The following is a 16,746-nucleotide window of genomic DNA, read 5'->3' as shown; positions in this document are numbered from 1 at the left end:
TTACTCCACTCGACGAAGTTTGTGATACATCTCTGCGCGTGCCCCCGTTCTTCTGGAGTGCACCATTGCCCGGTATGCAGCATTCTTCCGTTGTTAGCTTACATTCAGCCTCGAACCAGACTTGGGGTAAATATGTTTGTGATCGTATCAATAACGTTTTTCAGGTGGTTGTGAAAATCATTTGTTGGTGCTTCATCTCCAGGACCTATGTTAGCTGCGGTTATTGCGGTGACGTGCTGCGGTTATGGAGGGTTTCAATGTTAACTCTCACTTGATTATCAGACGGGATTTGAGGTGTTCGAGCTTGAGTCTACATTTGTCCCCTGTATGTTCTGACATCCATCGTCAGCATAAAAAGTGGTAGGGTTCGATTAGCATGTAGTCAATTTGATAAAACTTGGTCCCGTCTGGAGAGGCTCATGTATGTTTGTGGACCACTTTCCGCGCAATATTGCTCGTTAGATAACCCGCAATCCATTATCATTGATAGTTTTGTGTAAGCTGTAGGAGCCAACGTATCGCCTGTATATGGGCTCCGAAAAGGCCCTACTTGGCTATTAAAATCTCCAGATATGATCTGATATCATACCTGGGGCAGGCTTTGAGGTTTCATTTTACTGCCTCGTAGAAGTTATCTTTCTCCGACTCTACAGTCTCGAGGCTCTGTCATTTTAATTTTCCAGGTACGGTTGTCAGCTTTACTCAGCCCCTAACCTAGAGGACCAGTTGCTACAATTTGTCCGGTTTTTAGGCGCAGGAGACCCGCCTTCATTCAAATGCTCTTTAGTAATTTTAAGATTTAATGGGTAATATACTCCAGATATCCATTCTGTCAGCCTTACAGATGTTGCTTGCAATATTTCTCCGGATAATCATGCCTAATTTTCGACCTTCTCAATGTTGCCGTCCCACCATGAGCTTTTCCGTCTGAATGCTTTGTAACGTGGAGGTAATATCCACAAATGTTGAATTGAATTAAAACAGAGTTCCTTGGACTGGCGACTTCATACAATGTCTCTGGAATCTATCGTATGCTAGTTATGTTCTGGTAGTCATTTATCTTAGAAAAAGATTAAATTATCTAAAATTAAAATTTAAAATTTGCTCGCTGGGTGATTGTTTTAGTGCCTCCAGTTCACGTCCCAGCAAGGATACCAATCCTTACAGAACAGGGTTCAGGGATTATTTGCCGAACACAAGAGTACTTTAACTCAAAGTGTATATTTCAGTTGAAAATATACACCATAAAAAGATGCACCTACTTCAACCTTCAAAGGCACTAGTGGTCAGGACATCGCGATTCCAATCAATAGGCAGTTTTCACGATACCCAGGTCCAATCAAATGAACTCGGAATTCCAACCCTCACAGGAATCACTGTCTCAAAAATGAGGTTTCCCGGCAACCAACAATTGTTGCTTCATTTCGTAATCTAATAGTGGGCGGAAATTACTTTTCGAATTAAACTGAAAAAATTGAACAACTTCTTGATACTTCCGAATTTTTTAGATATTTCCAATCCTTAATTGGCTTCTTAATGCTGCCTACAGAAAAACTATTTTTAGAGACACAACTGAAGGATTTTGTTTTTCTACTGTCCTTCTTGTATCCTTGATTCACACTCCTCCGTTGAATATTTGGCTGCCCCCACATACGAGATACACTTTTCAATGAAATGATAGCAATTTTATTTCATTTGAAAATACAGCAGAAGTCCTTCGAACCTTCGAAAATACAGTGAGAAGTCCTTCGAATCCTGGTTATCAATATATTTTTTTAGAAGTGTGTCCCTTTAAAACCCGCAGGATACTAAGGATACGGTTTCAAGCAATAAAAATTCCTTATACAAGGTAAAACTTTGAAGTTATTTGCATGCATCCTTAAAGCATTTCAAGCACTCCCAGCGGCTGAGTATCCAGCTCCTCTTCACCTGCCTTTGAGCTAGCCGCAGCTTCCAAACTATGATATATAAAACCACTTAATAAAAATTACCATAAACATAATATCCCTTGTCGACTTGCACGCACCCTTACGTGTTTACACTGTTTTCGAGCCCCCGACGAAATTTGTTTTTCATTTTTCATCATAATTTTATGCGAAACTCGAGACTTGAACGTTTCCCCGCTATAAATTCGGTACAAGTTTCTCTGGAAGATTTCCGGCATTATTCAGGATAAATACTGTTTTGAAAGTAAAATGTGGTAAAAGTGAGATAAAGATGGAGGATGCTGGATCTGGTCATATATCTTTAGATATACCCCGACTAGTATATGCCGGTAGGTTGAATATATTGCGGAAGATGCTGTAGCGCATTTGGTATATTTATTGGCTTACACGTTTCATATATTTGTACGATAGAATTTCACCGTAACGAATGACGGAGATCTCTAAATCTTTTATCTGCACGACCCTTTTCATTTCTTCGGGCAGAAATTTAATATTCATTCGGCACAGAGAAAATGGAAGTAAGCATTTTATCTATTTCGAGTATTTCGGCGAATTCGAATCTGACTCCCATTTTCTCTTCTAAAAATACACTCTCTGAGTGGTTTGCCGCCCCCGCGCAGCCTATATAGCAAAAGAGCAAAGGGCAATCGTATCTTTCCTCGTTCTCGTGAAAAGGATTCTTTCCTTCGACATATTTTCGTAGTTGTCGCTTTCGACCCTGGATAGATGGATGGACGGCATTGAATTTCATAGGGAATGTTGGGCTCGTGAGCTGTATCTTGTCTTGTTTAATGATCTAGTAAATTTTTCCAAAGATTTGAAATCAGTGAATATATGTATGCATGTATTAGATATACATGTGATGACGGAATAGAATTAGCCTCCTTCGTGTCAGGGTTTCGAATACAGGCGAAATATTCCTGGAATCTTTTTGAAGAGGAGGATAAGATTAATGGATGCTACAAGTGACGTCAATAAATCATGTCATCATGCTGTGCTCCGTGACGGAATAAATTTACAAATCGGGATAAGAAATTGTCAAGTGGATCGTGATATTTGTTTTCATAAATTTTTGAATTTTCAATTGTCTTCCGTGGAATTATTCTCGATAGCAACCTGTGCAAGTAGGAGATTTGAATTGTTGACATCTGTTATTAGCTTTCGTTAACTTTCTGCCGGGGATTTATAGGAATATAAAATGTTCGTGCAAAAAAGTCAAACGAATATTTTTATATTCGGAGGCACTTATGCTTGTCTACACTCTATGGGATACGAGGCATTGCATTGATTACACTCCAGCACGAAGATTTAGAATAAGCCCATGATTAGACAAATTAGATACAAGGAGGGTGTAAGTAACATTAGTAGGGTGAGGTGTCTATAGAAAAGAAAGCCTGCGATGAAACTAGATACGTTTCAAAATAAACCTTTGATTTCCATATAGCCACGATGATAACAGCAAATAAGTTGGGAAAGCGGAAGCTGGACGCGTCAGGTATGAGAAGTTTCGTGTGTTTCTTATGTAAGAAGATTTGGCATTTACCCCATTTGTACGTAGCTGGTAATGTTTGTGCATTTAGTATGCCAGATTATTCACTTTAGTAAATTTTCACAAAAGCGGCAACTTTGACCCATTACAACTTTGTCAATTAAAGTGCAATTCGCACCAAACTTGGTAGTTACATGCTCAGCATTAAAGTCTATTATTACTATTATTACTATGCAAAACTTGATGATTCTAGTATAAACTTAAGAGAGGTTTCCTGACAATGTTTGAAAAATATAGTAACAGCAAATATAGTATTATTAACTTTATTTGAGTAAATATCGTAACGTCAAATTTGGAAGCCTAGAAACCATGCGCTTGGACCACCAATATTGAGAATTTCGAAAAAAGGAGCTTAATTCGTGATTACTTACTTGTATAGCGGAGAATCAGACCTGGAAAGTGGTGTGTGGGTTGGGAGTTTAGGTGGCGGAAAAATGGCCGCAAAGTGGAAGAATCTTTTGAAAAACTTTAAACGGCCGTATCTCCATCAATAGGTATTTAGGATTTCCAGAAAAGGAGGTTAGGTCATAATCACTTCTATAGAGGAGAATCAGAGCTGTAAAGCAGTATATGGGTTTGAGGTCTAGGTGTCGAGAAAATGGCCGTGAAGTGGAAGAATGTTTTGAGAAACTTCAAAAACCCGTATTTCCGTTAGTATTGTGAATTTCGATAAAAGAGTATGTATAGAGGAGAATTAGATATGCAAATTCATTTTTATTTTCAGATTTTTCGGTTGAGTAGTTTCTGAGAACGGGTTCTTCAAGTAATTGACTTCCTTCGAACCCTCGCATTCCTCTCCTTTGCAACCAAATTTAAAACTAATATCTGCTTCTGCTACTAATCGAGGCCTTTCATTTGATACCCCACATGGCTAAATTCGGCGAAAAAGAAATTTAAGGACCTCTTTTACATGTGTGAGCACCCTCCTTGTATGATACAAAATCTTAGAAAGAACCATATATTGAACTTATAAAAGGCAGTATTAATTATCATCATCAACGGCGTAACAACCGAAAAATAAGGAACTCCAGACATCCCGGTTTTGCGTCGAGGTCCACTAATTCGATATCCCTAAAAGCTGTCTGGCGTCCTGACCTACGCCATCGTTCGATCTCAGGCAGGGTCTGCCTCGTCTTCTTTTTCTACCATGGATATTGCCCTTACAGACTTTCCGGTTTGGATCATTCTCATCCATTCGGATTAAATGACCCGCCGACTGTAACCTACTGAGCTGGATTTTATCCACAACCTGACCGTCGTGGTATCGCTCATAGATTTCGTCGTTATGTAGGCTACGGAATCGCCTATCCTCATGTAGGGGGCCAAAAATTCTTCGGAGGATTCTTCTCTCAAACGCGGCCATGAGTTCGCAATTCTTCTTGCTAAGAACCCAAGTCTCCGAGGAATACATAAGAACTGGCAAAATCATAGTCTTGCATAGTAAGAGTTTTAACCCTCTGGTCAGACGTTTCGAGCGAAACAGTTTTTGCAAGCTGAAATAGGCTCTGTTGACTACCAACAACCGTGCGGGGATTTCATCATCATAGCTGTTATCGGTTGTGATTTTCGACCCTAGATAGGAGAAATTTTCAATGGCAGATAATGCCTCGTTGCCAATCGTCAGGCATTGATTCGCTCTTGCACACCTTGAGCACAAGTTGATGAACCACTTGGTGTAACTGGTCGCCTCCATATTTAACCAATTCGGCTGTAATTCCATCGGCTCCTGGCGACTTATGATTTTTTAGCCGATGAATTGCACGGACTGTTTCTCCTAAACTTGGTGGTGGCAGTATTTGTCCGTCGTCTTCAGTTGGCGGGACCTCCAACTCGCCGATGTTCTGGTTGTTCAGTGGTTCATCAAAGTACTCAACCCATCGCTCCAATATGCCCATTCTGTCGGGAATCAGATTTCCCTCTTTGTCTCGGCAGGATGAGCATCGAGGTGAATAAGGCTTCATTCTGCTGACTTATTGGTAAAACTTCCGCGCCTGGTGCGCTCCCAGTACTTTTCTAGTTCACAGACTTGTTGGTTTTGCCTGGCTTCCTTTTTCCTTCTGTGAAGTCGCTTCTCCGCTCGACGGAGTTCGTGATAAGTCTCTGCGCGTGCCCGCGTTCTTAGAGAATGCAACATTACTCGGTATGCGGTATTCTTCCGTTCCGTTGCTAGCTTACATTCATCGTCAAACCAGCCGTTCCGACTCCTTTTGCGGCTGCGGCCAAGTATGCTTGTGACCGTATCCATGATAACGTTCTTCAGGTGATTGTGAAGATCATTTGTTGATGCTTCATCTCCAGGTCCTCTGTTGACTGCAGTTATTGCGGCATCCATTTCCCTCTTATAGGTGTCGCGGAGCGTTGTGTTGTGGATGGCTTCAGTGTTCACTGTCACCTGATTGTCAGAGGGGATTCTAGGTGGTATTGTTATTCGAGCTCAGAGCACCATGCCAACAAGATAGTGATCCGAGTCTATATTGGCCCCCCTATATGTTCTGACGTTCATCAAGGCTGAGAGGTGGCGGCTTTCGATCAATACGTGGTCAATTTGGTTAAAAGTGGCCCCGTCTGGAGAGGCCCATGTATGTTTGTGGACCGCTTTCCGTGCAAACCAGGTACTTCCAACAACCATTTCGTGTGACCCTGCTAATTGAATAATCCGCAGTCCGTTATCATTTGTTTTTTCGTGTAAGCTATGGGAGCCAATGTATCGCCTGAATACGGGCTCCTTCCCTACTTGGCTGTTAAAATCCCCAAGTATGATTTTATATTATATCTGGGGCAGGCTTCGAGGGTTCGTTCTACTGTCTCGTAGAAGGTATCCTTCTCCGACTCTGCAGTCTCCTTTGTAGGGGCGTGACTGTTAATGACGCTTATATTTATAAACTTGCCTCGCAAGCACAGAGTGCATAGCCGTTTGCTTATGTGTTAAAAGCCGATAACAGCAGGTTTCATTTTTTGGCTGACTAAAAAACCTACTCCGAGCACATAGTTTACTGGATGGCCACTATGGTGTAGCGGCTCTTTTCAAGGAAACCGGTCCCTGTCCATCGCATCTCTTGTAACGCTGTTATATCAGCCCTATATTGGGACAGGGTATCGGCTAGCTGCTCATCAGCTTTATCTCTGTACAGGGAGCGCACGTTCCATGAGAAAATGCGCAAATCGTTGATCCGTTGTCGTTGCCGGGTCCGTCGTTTTAAAGTCCGTCCTGTCCGAGGCTCCTGTTGTGGCTTCGTAACAAGTTGTTTTCCGTGTAGGGTTGTCAGCCCTACCCAACCCTCATCCTGGAGGACCAGTTGGTACAATTTGTCCCGTTTTTAGGCGCGGGAGACTCGCCTTCATCCTTCTCCGTCTGCAGCTCTTCGTTAAGAAAGAGCTCCCAGTGGTCACCACGTGGAGGTCGAGATAGGGCTTGGTAGTAGAGCTGTTGGTGTTGGTTCAGTAGGCATTTCCCAGGTTTTATGCTCCATCATGAGTATCAATCCACGTTTCGCCCTGGGACCTATACTACCCTTTGACCACTGCTGCGTCATACAGGCCGCAATTGGTACCCGACTGACGGTTTGATTTGGTAGTAAGGAAGCCAAATCAATTACTTTTACTTAACTCATTCGAATTTTGTACTAGCAGCGGTTGATACTTTTTCTCATCGAATATCAGTTACCCTAAGATAGCGCAGATGTTAGAAAAATTCACAAGCTTGCGCTTGCCAACAAATGTCAAAATAAAGACCGGCTTCGGAAAGTACTAAGCGAGGCCATTCATTTGATACCCCACGTGATTATATTTGGTGAAAAAAAAGTCTGCACCCCCCTTTTGCATGTATGGGGACTCCCCCTTTATTTCGACGTAGAATGATGTATGCGTGAGCGTTCACAGTTCCCACCTTTCCACAAAACTTAATGTCAATCACAAAAACCGTTTCCAAGAAAAATACGTGTGACAGTAAACCGACTTTAATAAGGTCTTGTTTTACACAAAACCTTAAAAAGCGTAATGAGCTGGAATCAGCGCGTTTCCTTGATTCTTGCTCGATTAGCTCTCTGATTTTTTAGCGTTTAGAAAAAGCTGAGCACTTGTAGATGTACTATTTCCTTAGCCCCACCCCCTACTTCCATTTTTCTTGTATGGATTATTACTAATAAACTTATTTTCTTATCTTACAGGCAAATTTTCCAATCACACCGGATCGCTACCAAAAGCAATCAAATAACTTAAAATGCTCAACTAGTTTTAACATATAAATTACATTATACCTCGGAGGATAGATTTTCCAAAACATTAATTTGCCACAACTCGCTGACTACTCACTATCAGTTATTTCGACCCAACAACAGAATGTCTTCACGATCGAGAGAGAAAGTAACAGCTGTTATTAGGAAACTTTTTAAAAACACAGAGAAGAATGACACCGGCGGAGATGCCGCGGGTAATGCTGCCAGTGGATCATCGGGATCTCCAGGGAGACGCTTAAGAAGGTATTGAAAAGTAGTTTTTTAAATGTTCGAATGCTGCTATTTAACACGTTACCCCTTATGTTTCAGAGGAGTTTCACCTGCTACAAGTAGCGCTCCAAGTTCAGCACCAACGAAATCTGCAGAGAAGACAATAAGGGCACGTCGTTTAATGAAGGAATATCGAGAAATACAGAAAATTCAACATTCTAATGCGAACCCTATATTCACGGTAAGTAGTTTTCTTATTGACAATATCATGCTTTTGATATTCTCAAATCCTTTGACGATAGCGTTTTTCTGAAAAGCTTTACAATGCATTCCATACTTGCTGGCATTTATTTAATTTCTGCGACAATGTTTAATCATTTTCTCAAAAACATTTTGATTAGATGTAGGCCCACCCGATGGTGATTTTAACCCTATCCTAAACATAAAGCAAAAGAGGGAACTTCAATTCTACCCATTAAAGACCAAAGAGTCTAACGTTTCCTCCAATACTGCGATTGTACGACTTCGCAGGACATCCTATATTATACAGTTTCTAAATTCTTATATGTATTACTATGAAAATTCATGGATAATTCACTTACTATTCTGTGAAAAAAAATGTGCGAAAGTTTCCAATGATTGTGCTCTCTCTTTCCAACTTAAGAGAACCAGACAATGACGTCCATTCTAGAGTTATCCTGAAAGCCCTCGCCCCTCCACGAAAGACACGTAATATCCATCTAATTAGAACTACCGGTAAGGGAAAACCATTTTAGCTGATTTGACGAAATACCGAGAAAATAACAGAAAATGAAATAGTAGAACTTTTGAGTTCCTTCCTAATGTCATATTCCTAGAAGTCATGAGAAATGCTAAATTAGAAGAAGCAAAACGTGAAATCGCCTACAGTCTACTGGTGGTGGGATGTAGCAGTTGTACATTTTTATGACGACCTGTATATATTAAAAGTGCCTAAATTGCAATGGGCTGGCCACGTGAAGCACATGGATGACGTTCGAATCCCCAAGAATTGACAAATAGCTCAAAAAAGGCAACCAGCGGGGAAAAAGGAAGACAGCATGGTTTGAATTAGGACGTAGTTCGTTAGCCGAAGTCTTAAAATGAAAGATTGCCTTAAAAGATATTTTCCCTTTTATTGGCTAAAAGGATTTGGTAATATATACAAATACGTATTTCGGGACCAACTGTCCTCTTCTTCGGTATTTTATCTTCTTGTCATCTGGATACAGCAGTTATAAGATATGGAAATCAGAGAAAGCGATCTACAGTTTGAGATGATGTATCCAGAAGGGAAGATCTGATTTGTACTGAAGTTCCATTGAAAAAGGAAGGCGCATGTAGGATAACAACGATTAGCACGGATAAACATAGATTTAAAGCTCATAAGATTCAGTATAGCAGATTTGGGATCATTAACTAAAAAAAAGAAATATTTTTGAGCACTTTTTTCTTTATTTACCCATCTCAAAGCCAACAGTCTTCCATATCAATGAACTCGATGTATAATCGAGTGGCCATCCAACCTGCTGACCCGCCGGAAAATACTTGATCTTATCGACTTTGATATAACGAGAAGTATAAAAAGTAAAAAAGAACTATCTGTGCAACCTTAATAATAATAATCGTTAGCGCAACAATCCATATTGGATCAGAGCCTTTAAATGTGTTAGAGCACTTCATTCAAGACCGTAACGGTACACTACAGTACCACTGTAGGAGGCAATGTGGTCAGCATTGTGCTCGCCCGAGATTATTACCCTGATTTGACTCAGGCACTCATTCACAGCTGAGTCGACTGGTATCCGACGTCAAATCATGATACAAATCCCACTCAGCTATCCGGAGACTGCGCAACCTTGCTTTGATCTAAGTTCCGATCATAACTTTTTCAAGTCTCCAACCAATCCCTATCGAGTCTAAACTGACGAAAAAGAAAACTGATTGGCTTAAGTATCGGAAATATATCTCTTCGCATTTAAAAGTAAATGTTTCCTTAAAGTCAAACATCCAACTCGACCAGGCTGTATATTGTTTCACTGAAGTATTAACAGCAGCTGCCCTGCATGCAATACCAAACTCCCAATGTGCAGTTTCTGATCATCCAAAGTGTTCAAAAATAATATGCATCTGAGGCGTGAGTGGAAACAGTTTAGATCGCCGAACTCGAAAAAGAATCTGGCAGCGGTTAGAAAGGAACTACAAAAAGCATTGAAAAAGGAGAAACATAAAAATCAGTTTCCTTGAGAATCTAACATCTTTTCCGACCACAAATTATTTCCTTTGGAGAGCGGTGAAGAAGCTCAATGGCTGAATCCTACGCGAATCACCAATCCGATTGTCGGACGGCAGTTGGGCGTGGAGTGATTCTGAGAAAGATTCAATCTTTGCTCAACACTTGGGAGATGTTTTCCAAACAAATCCACATACCTATTATCACTTTCGATTCCCAACCGATTCGTTTCAAAGTTTTCGAAGTCTTAAGATTCTCGCAAAATCACATTGATTCCAAAAAGAAACCTGGTTTCGACCTTATTACGGCAAAATTATCTGAACTGAACGAAAAAGTTGGCTGACAGTTTCGTCCAGAGCAGTGGCAACTCCTCAGACGCCGCTTCATCTCTGCAGGGGGGAAGAGCAGCACCGAAAGTAACGATAGATGGTATCACTCCATTTAAATATAATCGCAGACCCCATTACGTGTTTGCGATTATATTTAAATGGTACGAATGATATTCAAGTCAAATCCGTCATAAGCCCAGACCTAAGCCAGAACTGTCGAGATCTGCATTCACTCAACTGACACATATATTTAATGGTGTCCTACGCCTTGCCTACTTTCCGAAATGCTGGAAATTGTCGCAAATAACGATGATTCCGAAGGAAAGTAAAGATCCTACGCTTGTTACGTCCTACAAACCGACAAGCCTGCTTCCCTCACTATCGAAACTATTCGACAAACTTCTACTCCCCAAGCTACAATAAGACTTGGACGAAAAAGGATTTATTCCTTCTCATCAGTTCGCATTCAGAAGAAAACATGGAAGTGTTGAACAAGTTCATAAGCTGTGATAAGCTGTGCTTTAGAAGATAGAAAGTACTACTCGGGCATATGACGTTGTGCAAGAATTTGACAAGGTCTGGTATGAAGGTGTCATTTACCAAATCAAGGAAAAGCTACCTACGAAAACCCATCAAATTCTCGAGTTGTGTCTGACTGGCAGGAGATTTGTTATTTAAAAAAAAACTTTCGCATCACGAGAATATAACATAACAGAGTACCCCTCGACCCCAGGAAATGAGTTCTGAGAAGCAGGTATTCTTTGTCCTCATTCTCGGTAAATGTCCCATCCTCTTTCTTCAAACAGACAGAAGAATTGCCCCGTCTTTAGCTACAGCTTTGTAAAGCCTGGTTGCTTCTGTGATCTGATCGATCCCTTCACAGAATTCCGTAAAGCTGTTCCGTTTTGCTTCCCTGGTCGTGTTGCTACACGCAGTCAGTGCATTTTTATACCTCAACCAATCGTTTTGTTTTGCCCGGTTGAAGAGTTTTGGTACCTCATTCTGGCTAAGTTCCTATTCCACCAGGGTACATCCCTTGATGACTTAATTGTCTTAGCCGGACAACTGGCCTCATATGCACCAATGACGACTGTCTTGAGGTTCCAGTTCGCTCCTGATGTCGCTGCTCCCTTGAAGGTGAGCGATGTTTTGCTCAGGTGCGTTGCATAGGAATTCCAATCCGTTCTCCTAGGATTCCGAATTATTCTTTTTATTTCAACTGCCCCCAATGTCAAATCTGATTATTCTGTGATCAGACATAGAGGGCTCATCCGACACCCTCCAATTCCTGACAAGCTCGTTTATTAGAGTATTTCCTAGAGTGATGTCTAGTAGTGGTCAGGAATGTTGGAGTGTTCCCTATGTTATGTATTTCTAATTTGTTCCTAAGAATAAATTCAAGAAGGTACTCACCTCTTCACTTGGTGTTGATGGTTCCCCAGACCTCGTGATAGGCGTTGGCATCGTAGCCAAGGAGAAGTGATAACGCTCTGTTCTCACAGTACTTCACCAGTTTAGTGGTTAGCTCTGTTGGGTGCTGGATATCGTCTCCTGGGAAGTAGCCCGATGACACGACTGCCTCTCGAGGGCTCCGTGTTGATTTGGATAGCAACAAGATCAGGAACTGTGAAAAACATATATATTTTAAATTACGTTCTACGCTTTTGGTTTTTCCCAAATTACCTGCATGCTTCCACTTCGCAGACCGCGAATCTGCCCCGGTATACTCAGGGCTCCTGAGCCAGCACTATTCCAATATTCTCCTTGGAATTTGCTTTTGCAACAACCGCAGATACAGTTTCCGCATGGTGGAGGTTTATGTGGGCTATCTTAGTGCTGACTATTAGCTCCGTTATTGTTTGGAGCTCTTCTCCACTGGCGGAGCATCACCCTCCTCCTCCCACATGGTGCTTTCCTGCTCGTCGCTCTTCTCTTCTTGTTTTAGGCCTTCCTTCAAATAATGCACTGCTGAAACCTGTCTACTTCCTTACGTCTGATATATTGATCTCAGACGTGCTTTTGCTTGTCCCTACTTTTTGAGCATTGGTCTTTGTTGGTTGCTGTTCTCGCAGTACACCAATGTTGACCTTGGATGTACGCTACCCGTGTATTCCTTCTTAGGTGTAATCTAGCTCTCAGTATTTAGGAGATATGCCTCCGCCTCATTAACCAATTTGTGTGCGGTACGAGGTCCCGCTTGGATTGTTGTAGTTTCTTTATATTTGTGTAACCTTACTCATTGGATTCCCACGAGCGTGGGAGTTAGGAGGTCCGCCGTGCCATAGCCAAGGTCAAACGTACTCACTAGGGCGACAAGGTATCAATGATGTTCCGTTCGAATACAGTCAGTTACCTTGGAATGAGAGAGGTATTTTTCGACTCCCCAATCTAGATATAGTAGGGTTACCTCGTACAGGATGTGGCTATCACCACTCACTAACGATCTTGGTAGACGAGAAAGTTAGCCCCTGGAAAGGTACACATCACCCTAGAGAGGTGGCAGCTCGCCCTCAGAGAGAGATATGTTGGCCCCAGGGACCTATATTCCGCCTCAGTCTATCCTGCACTGGGGGTCAAGCACCCATCCATGAGTAGCATCGGCCATTATCCTCTACGAAAACATCTACACAGGATGGGGATTCATACCCATCTTCAATAAAAAGGACGAAATAGTCTCCCACATGGTATTGGATTCCTCGTGCTCTTGTCGCTTGGGAAATAACAAACCCTGAAGAAAAGCTTTATAAAATGCGATAAGCGAATTATCTCTGAATTTTTCATGTAAATGAACTTCCATAGGACATACAATAAGCCAGTAGGCTACAGTATGGAACAAAATAATAAACGCTGCACAAAGTACCGCCAAATTCGGCTGCACTTCACTTAAATTGGAGCTTTGGAAAATTTGAGCTAGCTGATGCAGTCTCCTCATTGGTACGATATGCAAAAATATCAATAATTAATTAAGCAAATTTTGTAAAGATAGGCCAGCTTAAAAATAAGAGTTGATGCTATGAACACCGAGCTCCCTTATTGAAAATCCTTTGATAATCCAAGCCATACAACAAACAATAAAGTTTATTATTTTTCTTTTCTTTTAGGTCGAGCTGGTCAACGATAATCTTTACGAATGGCACGCAAGATTATGTGTTGTCGATCCAGATTCACCGCTGGCTGAAGATATGGCAGAGCTTAATATACCGCATATTCTACTTCATTTAATTTTTCCTGAGAATTTTCCATTCGCCCCACCGTTTATGCGTGTCGTCGAACCGCGAATAGAGAAAGGTTTCGTGATGGAAGGCGGTGCCATTTGCATGGAATTATTAACCCCTCGCGGTTGGGCTAGTGCATATACAGTGGAAGCAGTACTTATGCAATTTGCTGCTAGTTTAGTGAAAGGACAAGGCCGAATAGCAAGGAAATCAAAAAGTACAAAGGAATTTAGTAGGTAAGTTGGTTGCATTTTGGTATCACGGAACCTTTTATTGAAGATCTAGTCTCGTCTCCAGGCGATCTGCTGAAGAAGCATTCAGGTCACTAGTTAAAACCCACGAAAAGTATGGGTGGGTAACACCAGCTCTATCGGACGGTTAGAGCTTTTCAGTAAATAAATGCTCAGAAAAGATAACTTCCTACCCAGTATTTATTGATTGAATAATTTTATGTAAGTATGGCGCAGATCGATACTTCTTTCGAATTAGAATGACGGTTTTTGTGGATTCAAATAGTCAAAGACATTTCTCTTCCAGGCAAATTGAAACTGATCTCGTTGTGAATGTCGTATTTTTTTAAGAATGAATGAAATCAAATGTTTATATTATTTCATAATAGTGATATTGTAAGAAGAATTTGAAGAATCAATTAAGAATTTCGAAGACAAAAGTGGAATTTTTAACCAAGATTTATGAACGTCCCTTTTTACATACAACAAAGCTTCATCTCTCAACTATTATTGTCAAACTCCAGTAGCCGTAAGTATACTCAACCTAATCTATTTGACAACGTGTTGCACTGCTCCACTATATTAAACTTATTCTTGACGTAACTTAGACGGTAATATGTGTACGTATCTCTAAAGTTTAAAACTATTTTCATTGGAACTACATATTTACGCTACTCCTATCTATACTCTGAACGTTTTGAAATGATAAACAGAACACCATACCTAGGATTTTTTGAGAAATTATTTCATACAAGTCAACAACAGATATTTGTAAAAAGTACGTTAAAGATATTATATACAATGTACGTGTTATGATAATTACCAGAAAATTTACGTTTTTTGTGAATTTTGTTGAAATTGTTGTTGATAAAATGAGAATCAAAGAAGTAAAAGGATACAAACCAAATTGTCTACCCACACAAAGTTAATGTTGCATCAAGTATGCCAAATGCCAAAATAATTATAAGAACTATTATAGTTTGAAGAATAGCGATTAGACTATATTACGATGTATTCAGAATCGAAGAGATGGAGAGATGTATAATTTAGAAAGACAATTTGATCAAACAATACCAAATTGCATGTTAACATCAAGGAAGACAGTAAATATATAAATATTTGTTTGCTACATTGTATGTTTTCTTTACTTTTGTTGCGCGTGACACCTCGTGGATATGCATAACTGGTTGTCGATGGCGCATACTCAATTGATTATCGGCCCCAAATCCCGCATATCCATCCACATTATGACTCGTTGAAAATTCACATCACACCTTACAGAGATAGTTCGTAACATTACAAATAAATTTAGTAACAACGGCGTGCGAATTGTCATTCGGCCATGAAGTAATGCAATTACCAAAACCAGAGGTTAAAGTTGTCTCAGAAAATGTTTTTAGGTGAGTTTGGATAAAAATTGGTAAACTTGGTTGTATTTCTAACAATCTTTCCTTAGAAATATCAAAAACTTAAAATTTTCGTGCTTAAAATAATACTTTTAGTATGCGAGGTGAGGTGAAGCAGCGTCTGAAGAATTGCCTCTGCCTTGGACGAAACCGTCGGTCAAGTTTTTTGAAGGCTTGGGTGTTTACCTTAAAACGAGGGGTCCGTGGACCACAACAGAGGAAGTAAGTTGCTTTCCAAATGGTCCGGCCCGTCATCAAGTGGGTGCTGACTCAGGACACCCAGCATCCTCAACGAAAAATTCATTTTTTTATTCATGGCATTCCAACAGCAGAAAGATTTGTCAACATGTTAATTGCTTTCTACTATCAAATCTTCATTCAATAAAACTTGTGACTATCTTGTTAACTATTCGCAACCAATCTTTTACATTCCCGCTAATTTTATAATATAGAGATTGGTCGAAAGTTTAGAGAAACTTATAGTCTAAAACTAGGGTTACTTTTTCAATTATCTTCGGTGAGTGAAACTCAAATCAGGTATCAGATGCAGGTTTAGCAGTTTAGTTAATATCTCGGATGGCAACGAGCTCGATTCCAGCCCTTGGTCGGCAATAGAGTAAACAGATGTTATCTGCGTAGTCGAGATTAACAAGGAATCATGCCCTGTTCTGTTGAATTCCTCTGTGTCCTCCGGAATGCATTCTAGATCTCTCTGTTCATATTATCAAAAGCTTTATTACAGTCAGTCAGAACACGAATGTAAACTTTGCGTATTATTCCAAGAGTTCAGAGAGAAGACTTGTCGATGAAAATTTCCTGGTGTCCTCTCATCCATTCTAGGGAAATTTCAATATTTAAAAAATGCAAATACTCCCCAAATTCTCGCACTCATAAAAGAGTGCTGGGCACCTTAAAGACCATTGGCTTCTTCCAATCTCGCGGAAGGATTTCAGTTGATCAGAATCAAAAAGGGAAAGGAAGTAACGGCTCTGAAGTGGCTGCAAAGAATGTTTTTGCCGAGAGGTCATCATGGCCAATGGCTTTACTCCACTTGATTCATTGAAGGGAAGGATGATTTCATTTTTGTTTGAAGGAATAGTTCCTATTTGTATGTTACAGTGATTAACCATTTCATCTAAGGTGGACAGGACTTCCTGGATGTTATATGATTATAAATCGTAGTGAAGCTCGCGATCCATATCATAGACTGTTCGATATCATAGGTCTTACGACCACCTGCAAGTTCTCTTAAAAGGGGAACCAGCTTAGGAGGTTTTCAAAATCGATTTTTTTTTATTGTATAGATCGTGAACTTAGTTCTCTGAGAATACATACATACATAGAATGGGCTGCAGGGTCGAGCACTAAGGAGGTA

The 16,746-nt window shown here is 40.5% G+C and overlaps 1 protein-coding gene across 2 annotated transcripts in view; it reads left to right on the top strand.

The window, feature by feature from the left end:
* LOC119646257 (ubiquitin-conjugating enzyme E2Q-like protein 1) overlaps positions 1 to 15,094 on the top strand; it is a 142,902-nt gene extending 127,808 nt beyond the window's left edge. The window contains exons 3-7 of one of the 2 annotated variants that reach the window (XM_038046658.1): positions 7,662 to 7,973; positions 8,040 to 8,181; positions 13,622 to 13,971; positions 14,021 to 14,187; positions 14,273 to 15,094. In XM_038046658.1, the coding sequence (XP_037902586.1) occupies positions 7,834 to 7,973; positions 8,040 to 8,181; positions 13,622 to 13,971; positions 14,021 to 14,117 (729 nt within the window). In that variant the 5' untranslated portion in view covers positions 7,662 to 7,833 and the 3' untranslated portion in view covers positions 14,118 to 14,187; positions 14,273 to 15,094. The remainder of the gene's footprint in view (positions 1 to 7,661; positions 7,974 to 8,039; positions 8,182 to 13,621; positions 13,972 to 14,020; positions 14,188 to 14,272) is intronic. The other variant, XM_038046660.1, reaches the window with a different exon arrangement.
* Positions 15,095 to 16,746: the final 1,652 nt, after the last annotated feature.

Source organism: Hermetia illucens, chromosome 1, assembly GCF_905115235.1.
Source record: "Hermetia illucens chromosome 1, iHerIll2.2.curated.20191125, whole genome shotgun sequence".
Lineage (NCBI taxonomy): Eukaryota > Metazoa > Arthropoda > Insecta > Diptera > Stratiomyidae > Hermetia > Hermetia illucens.
The sequence above is the reverse complement of the archived record's forward strand: the minus strand, read 5'-3'. Positions and strand labels throughout refer to the sequence as shown.